Consider the following 8050-nt stretch of genomic DNA (forward strand, 5'->3'; position numbering starts at 1 on the left):
GAGGATCACTTGAGCCCAGGAGTTCAAGACCAGCCTGAGCAACACTGCAAGATCCTATCTCTACAAAAAATAGAAAAATTAGCTGGGTATGGTGGCACTCACATATAGTCCCAGCTACTAAGGGGGCTAAGGCAGGAGGATCGCTTAAGCCCAGGAGTTTGAGGTTTCAGTGGGCTATGATGATGCCACTGCATTCTAGCCTAGGCAACAGCGTGAGACACCATACCCCACTCCCAAAAGAGAAAAGAAACAAAGTCTATTTATAAACACAATAAACAGTATTTGCAAATTTGTGTTATTAAATGTCAAATAATGCATTCTGTAACTGAGGATGAAAAAAAAAAGAAAAAAGTGTCAAATAAGAAGTACAGGCAATAAATGTTAATTTAGAATAAGAAAAGTCCAACAAGGGCTAGTTGCTCATGGCAGTTTTAGGTAGAAAGGCCATAATCTGGGTATTAAAAGAGGACTTGATGCTAAGCACAGAGAACACAAAGAAACTACTTTCTGCTCTTTGGAAACTTATACTCTACCTTATATTAGAAATGACATTCCAAAGCAAGTACTACTTCCTACTTCCACCACTAGTGAGAAGGGTCATTATAGAGATTACAGAGCCGGGTGCTGGAGAAGATTTCCTTGGGGAAAGCTACGGTAACGGGGCATGTGCCTTCAAGCAAGAAGGGTGCTTGTCCCACACGTAAACCCTGGGAGAAAAGGCTTTGAGAGACCCCTTGAAGAGCTTGATATGTGTGGCAAGCACTTTGAAGAATCTACTGACCTGGCACCTGATTCATCCTGGGAAAATCAAAAGGATGAAAAGCTGGATGAAGAGCCATGTGAGAACAAGAGAGATGGCTGAACTGGAACCACTACTACAGTTTGTGCAAAGAATGAGTGCCCCCTGTGGACCAGATGAGGGCCCTATGGGACAGAGAGCAGGCGGGGCTGGGTCACATGGGTCCCTCCCAAGAGAGTTATCTGGAGTTTGCACAGACCTCAGCAAAATGCAGATGGAGGTACTGCTAGCTCCAAGAGGCTGAGGAAGAATGCAGTGTCACTGTCAAGGAACTTGAGGCAAGAATCTCAAGCAACTGAGGTGGGAGTTAGAGGATCTACAAGTGAAAGCATGAGGTTTAAACATCTAGCTTCTTCACTAATCAAGTAAAAGTTTGCTCCTCCTCTTTCCTCTCTTCCCTTCTTCCTTGTCCAACTTTGAAGGGCTGAGAAACCAGCACTGGCAAGACAAAGGAGGAAGAAGAGAAAAGCCAATGATGCCCCCCTTCCCCAATTATTGGCCTCCTCCTTGCAACAGACAGAGTGAAAGGGTGATTATGAAAGGAGAAGCTTCATCTTTATTTCAGGTTTGGTCTGCAGTTTTTACTTGTTGGCACTGGACAATTTAATAATCAAATTGAGATTTTGCAACTTAGTAACTGAAGGATGATTTGTATCATCAATATCATCTAAGAGCAACCAGAAAAGTTTGTCCATGGCAGAGGATGAACCAGCCTCACAGAGTAAATTGAAAAGGTCAAAAAAGGGGAGAATAAGTAAATTGAAAGTGACAGAAATAAAGCTGTTTATAATTATGTACCACAAGGCCTGCTTTTCAACCAAATGCACTAAAGCGTCAACACAGTGGAGGGTACGGCAGTACACGAATGTGGTTTTATAAAATATAACTGAATCCATCCAGCCTCTCTGCCTAATTCTGAGATGGTTCAGATATTAACATTTCCAGAAATATGCCACAACAAAGCTCAAGAATGGAATATTAATTCTTAAAACTTGACATGAGTGACCTAAATATGCTAGCCTCACTTTAAAAGGCAGAGACTGTGTCTTGCTCCCTGCTGTAGCTCTAACGTTTAGCAAAGTCCCTCTTACATAAAAGGTGCTTAAAGAACTGCTGTTCTTCTTACCATGAGGAGGCAGGCTGCTGTGTTAGGCTCTTAGGAAATATGATCTGAACAAACATACATAGAGCCAGCCCTCCTTTTCAGTTAAAAATATATTGTGCTTTACTATGTGCAAAATTATAAAATAGATTAATTTCATGCCTATTCTTTCATAGTCAGCCAAATCTCTGAAACATGCATGCTGTATTTTCAGTACTATTCTACAATGAAGAATAAATGTGAAGCCTTTAATAATTGATATTCAAATAGGAGAAAAATGACTATTGTATGTATTTTTAGAGTTTAGCAGAAAACCCTCAAAAACCCCACTATCACATGCTATTAAATGCAGAATTTATTTTATTTTTAAAATATATTACCCATATTTTATTAACACTTTGTTGGTATATGTCTTTTTAGTGCCAGCCTGAATTAAGAGCCCATTATGTGCCACATACAACACACTGTCTTGAGATAAAACTGTCACCCCACCACTTACTAGTATTGTGACCTTGAGTAAGTCACTAAACCTTAAGCCTGTTTCCTAATCTTTAAAATAGGGATGATAAAACCTATCTTAGAGAATTGTATTGTATGTGGCACACAGCAGGCTCTTAATTCAGGAACTTGAAGTGAAAATTTCAAGCAACTGAGGTGGGAGGTAGAGGATCCACAAGTGAAAGAATGAGCTTGAAACATCTGCCAAGGCTACAAAAGCACTGAAGCCAGATCACCATCTAGCTTCTTCACTAATCAAGTTTGTTGCACTTTCCTCTCTTCCCTTCTTCCAACAAACAGTGTGTCAGATTCCCAGGGCATGCTCTTAGTTGTACTGCTGCTATAATGCTGATAAGTTTTACTGACTCCTTTCCGAAAGAAATAAAATACAATTTTCATGGTTACCTTTATAACGTCCAATTATGAAATATAAGCTAGCATTAAGTTCTGACCATAGTTCTAGTAACATACCTTTCTTTGCTGGTAAGAATTTATTAATAAACTCTTCACAAGTGAAAATTCTATATAGCAGATACTAGTAAAGTTTATAACAGTGTGTGTGTATATGTATGTGTGTGTGTGTGTGTATATATATATATATATATATATATACTCATGATGTCATGCTTATGGTATGGTATTTACAACTTATTGTATGTGACTGCAAAATTTGACAATTTTCAAAATGTCAAATAAGAGAAGCAAGATTTATTATGTTTTCAGAAACTGAAGGGTGTTGGCTGCAACGGAGTCCACTATCATATTGTTTCATTCTCAGGCCTTAACTTAGTAAATAAAGGCAAGAAATAGGGGTGGGAGAACCCTTAGATATTTTAGCGTAAGTCAGTGGTTCTTAATGTGGGATGATTTTACCCCTACTACCCTGCCCCATCCCGGGAAAATTTGGTAAAGTCTGGAGACATATTTATTGTCACAACTGCAGGGGCAGAGGAGGGGCTACTGGCACCCACTGAGTAGTGCCAGGTACACTGCTAAACATCCTATAAGGCACAGAATAGCCCACCGATAACAACAGAATTATTCTGTCCAAAATGTCAATAATGTGATGTTGAGAAACCCTTCCTACTATGTGGGATTAAATGTCTGCGGCCCTTATCAGAGGGGGTGGAGTGTTTAGAGACTGTAAACTACAAACAAGAAATCAGAGAGTTTAACACCCAGTAAAGATTAGGTGTGGCCCTCAAGGGGTGTGAGAGCACTGGCCTGGGAGCATCCTGTTGTCTCATAAGATATGAGGTGGGCTGTGTAACAGAATAATGTAATAGCAGCTTCCATTCAATACTCCCATCTTTACCAGTGGTGCTGAACTGTTTTTTCTGATAAAAGAACAGGAAATTGAAAAAGTATAAGTAGAAAGGGAAAAAGTTTACTGAAGAGAGGAGAAACAGCTTTTTTAATAAACAGTACACAGTCCCAGTGCCAACTTATTGAGTGTTATTACTTACAGCAGGGGTCTAGAGGGTTACACTCTAAAATAAGAACAATGGGTGTGTGAACACATCATAAGAAATCATATTAAATATTCATGTGCTTCATTGTGGACATCAGTATTCTGAAGATCAAACACTATGTATTGCAGGAAGCCTGGCTTTTAGCCCCACATGTGTAAATGCTCTGATGATATACTACTATTGTTCTTTCTTACATCTTCCTTTCCCTGAATCTGGGGACCCTCTGTCACAAGAGGAAATAGAAAAAACTGGACATGCAGCAGCCTCTGAGATGGTGGTGACATAAAACTAAAACCAAACCAAACAAAAAACAACTTCACAAAATGTTTCCTCATTTTAAATCATTGGGTTTTACTATTATGCACCCACACCTTTTTTTCTTCTTTTTTTCTTTTTTTGCACCTTTTGCTCTTCTATTTGCTCCTTCATTCTTTAGTTTTCTCATGTTATTTTTCTTTCAATCCTCAATCACGTTTCTTCACTAAAATCTCTTTACCCTCTTTTCATCCCTTTTTCACTCCTATTTCTCTCCTTTCCTGCCTTCCAATTCTAATGTCTTATTACACTCTCTCAAAATTGCCAACTAGTAATGGAATTATACAACGAGAATTTTGGAGTCGAGTCAGACTGTAGAGGCTATCTTGTAGTAAACCCCACAATGCCCACCTCTCTTCAGCATACTGACACTCCTAGCAAGTGGTTAGCAGACTCACCACATCTACTAACTTTCAGCAACCACAAATCACTTCTCAATGAAGCATTTATTGCTAGATTGCCAGTGAGATCTCAACAGAGCAATATAATGCATCTGAACTGCTTTTGCTTCACAGATACCAACTCTTTCTCATCAACATTTACTAAATTTGAAGAAAAGCTCACTAACTTAGGTACCATCCTAAACTACAGCTGGCCAAATTTGCAGGCTATTTGCTCCTTGAAAAGTATCTTTTGATAGACTGAAACATTTCACCACATGCAGGCACAGTGTGATTCATCTAATAAGCCTTGTTTGACATCTTGTCAGGATGAGGAATGACTCATTAAATCCCCAAAATGGCATGCAAGGTAGGTTTTACTCTCCTACATTCCTGTGAAAGTTTATTCTCCCCTTAACTAAGTAACCAATAAAAAATACTGATTAATTCTGAGGATTTCAGGTCATATTCGGTAAATACGGTACTGTACTCAGTAAGTACAGGAGAGTGATGCCTCGTGGAGCCTTGGCAGACGCATGAGAGTAAAAGTGATTTGTTATTGTGGAATAAAGGAACTAAATCCTAATTTGTTCGGTGCTGGCTTACCCCTAAAGGGCAAGGAGGTGCAAGTCCCATAAACTCGGCCGTGCCGCTGCGCTGTCTAGTTTAAATTCACGTTGCCAGCGTTCCACCGAAGTTTGCAAGGTTTGGGAGGTAAGTCTCCTCCGGCTGTTGCTGCTCCGGAGAAGCCCCCTTCTACTCGCAGGTGAGCCCTGCGCGGCCCGCCGCCGCGCCCCTTACCTTGGTGAGCTGGGCGATTTTCTTGCTCATTTTCATGTGCATGTCCTGGCTGTAGTCCATGCTGTGCCCGGCCAGCTGCGCGGCGGTCGGCGAGGGCGCGAATTTGGCCGCCCCGGCGGCCGAGCCGCCGTAATAGTGCTGCTGCCAGCTCATGCCCGGGGTCGCCATCTTCCCGACAGACCCCGGCCGGGGCACCCGTCCCCGCGCTCGGGGGCAGGCCCGCGGGGCGGCGACGTCTGGGGAGCAAGAGCGGGGGCGACCGCTTCCCGACCCGACACCCGGCGCCCCCCACCCTCAGCCGCAGGCACCCTCCCGCCCGCGACCCCCGCGGTCACCCCTAACCCCTTCCAGGGACGGGGCGGTCCCGCCGGCCAGGGACCGCAGGGACAACGGCGCGGGGCGGACGCCTGGGGTCCGGCGGCGGCGGCGCCCCGGGGCCGGGCCCGCGGTCGCCTGCAGCTAAGCCCGCGCCAGGCTGGGGCGCCGAGGGCTCCGCGGGTCCCGCTCGCGGCCGGCACCCGGGGCCCGGCGAGACGGCTGCAGCTGAGGCCGCGGAGGGAGGCGGAGACGGGGCGGGCCGCAGCGGGAGAAGGCGGGGACACAGGCGAGGACGCGGGAGCCGTGGAGCCGCCGTTACCAGGACGCGCGGCCCGCGGAGCGCGCGGGGTCGGCGACGTCATTTCCCCGCAGTCGAGCCCCGCCCCGCGCCGCCGCGCCGCTCCCCGCGGCCGCAGGGGGCGCCCCGCTCCGGGCTCGCCGGGAGGCGCCGCGCGGGCTTCCCGCTGTGGCGGGCGCCCTGGAGCTCAGGCGCGGGCGGCGAGCCAGAGTGCCGAGCGAGCCGCCTTGTGTAAAAAATAAAGCCGGAGAAGAGGGGCCCGTGGTCACCTGCGGTCAACAGAACGCGTGCGGTTTACACAGCCTTTCCACGTGCGTCGTCCTGAGTGCAGGACCCCAAGAAGCGGCTCTTCCCCAATAAGACAGGCAAGCTGACACATAGTTCCCTTCCGACGATGACCTCCCCAGCAGAGACGTGGGTAGTGAAGTAGCGGGGCAATCCCTGCCATGACCCTTCCTTCCAAACTCACACACGTGTGTGAGTGTTACACTGTTACAGAAATGCTTCCAGATCTGTTGGCATTCCAGAAAGGAAGATTTAAATTGGTTGTACCTCTTCCCAGATACCAGATAGTCAGTCCCCTTCTAACAGACCTTCCAGAAAAATTGTCTAATTCCAAGGTTCTGAATAGGGGAGATGGCCGGAAACAAATATGCAAAATTTTGCTCCCTTCTTATGCTCTAATGATTAAATGAAATTAAAGAGAATTAGGAGCTGGTGTTATGTCATCAAATTCTAGGCATGGGAGATTCACAATCATTTTAGAACTCTCATGTTCTTTATAATCCAAGCCAAAACGTATGCTCAAAAGGCTATGTTTCACTAAATTTGTATAGCCAAGTTTTGCTACAACAAGGTGTTTTTGTTTTTGTCACTATAATACAGTGGAAAGAGCGTGGGACTGGAAATAAGGAGACCAATGTGTAGCCTCAGCTGAGTCACTGAACCTGTTCACCCCTAAAGTGCTTCATCTGAAAAGAGACAGAGTTATCAACATCTTCCAGCTGTGACTTGGTAATTAGAAGTTATGAGCCTGGTCCACTGTTAATTCTCACTGAACCCCATCACATGAGTTTCTGCCATCACTCTACAGCATAGCCCAAAAGGAGCCTTTTCCTAAATGCTATGCTCAAAAGATACCCACTGTCATTCCATAAATTTAATATTTTTACCTGACTACAATGGTATAAAACAGGTCATTTGATATAAAAATCTATTTAATTATAAGTATGGAATAGAAATGTAAAGAATAATGTACAGGTTGAGTGTCCGTTATCCAAAATGCTTGGAACCAAATGTGTTCAGATTTCAAATTTTTTAGAATTGGAATATTTACATTATACTTACCAGTTCAACATCCCAAATCAAAAAATCCAAAATCAGAAATGCTCCAATGAGCATTTCCTTTGAGTGCCATGTTGGTGCTCAAAAAGTTTCAGATTTTGCAACATTTTTGGATTTTCAGGTTCGAGATGCTCAACTGGTAATACACCAATAATTCCATTGCCCAGAATCTCACCTTTTTTTGTTTGTTTGTTTTTTGAGACAGAGTCTCGCTCTGTTGCCCGGGCTAGAGTGAGTGCCATGGCGTCAGCCTTGCTCACAGCAACCTCAAACTCCTGGGCTCAAGCGATCCTCCTGCCTCAGCCTCCTGAGTAGCTGGGACTACAGGCATGAGCCACCATGCCCGCCTAATTTTTTCTATATATATTTTTAGCTGTCCAAATCATTTCTTTCTATTTTTAGTAGAGACGGGGTCTCGCTCTAGCTCAGGCTGGGCTCGAACTCCTGAGCTCAAAGGATCCGCCCGCCTCGGCCTCCCACAGTGCTGGGATTACAGGCGTGAGCCACCGCGCCAGGGCCTTAGAATCTCACCTTTTAAAAACCTAGTAAAGGAGGTAGGTGTATAAGAGAAGAAAAAAGGACAGAAACTAGTTAGGCAAGAAATCTTTATTTAGTGCCTGTTTCCCTCATGAGATTGTTTATGCAGAAATATTTATTGGCTGCCGTGGTGTTCCAGGTGCTTAGGCTGCAGTGATGACTAAGAAGCAATTTCTGTCCTGAATA

The 8050-nt window shown here is 44.6% G+C and overlaps 1 protein-coding gene across 10 annotated transcripts in view; it reads right to left on the minus strand.

Annotated features, from left to right (window-relative positions):
* Positions 1-6005, minus strand: part of FAM184A (family with sequence similarity 184 member A) — a 99483-nt gene extending 93478 nt beyond the window's left edge. For 9 of the 10 annotated variants that reach the window (XR_006733559.1, XM_045544267.1, XM_045544269.1 and 6 more), the window contains exon 1: positions 5368-5631. Coding sequence is in view for 9 of the 10 variants with exons in the window: in XM_045544267.1 (XP_045400223.1) it covers positions 5368-5535 (168 nt within the window). In the remaining variant the exon portion in view is untranslated. Of the gene's footprint in view, positions 1-5367 lie in introns of all 10 variants that reach the window. The other variant, XM_045544263.1, reaches the window with a different exon arrangement.
* Between the last annotated feature and the right edge of the window lie 2045 nt (positions 6006-8050).

The sequence above is a fragment of the Lemur catta genome, chromosome 2 (assembly GCF_020740605.2).
Source record: "Lemur catta isolate mLemCat1 chromosome 2, mLemCat1.pri, whole genome shotgun sequence".
In the NCBI taxonomy this organism is placed as follows: domain Eukaryota; kingdom Metazoa; phylum Chordata; class Mammalia; order Primates; family Lemuridae; genus Lemur; species Lemur catta.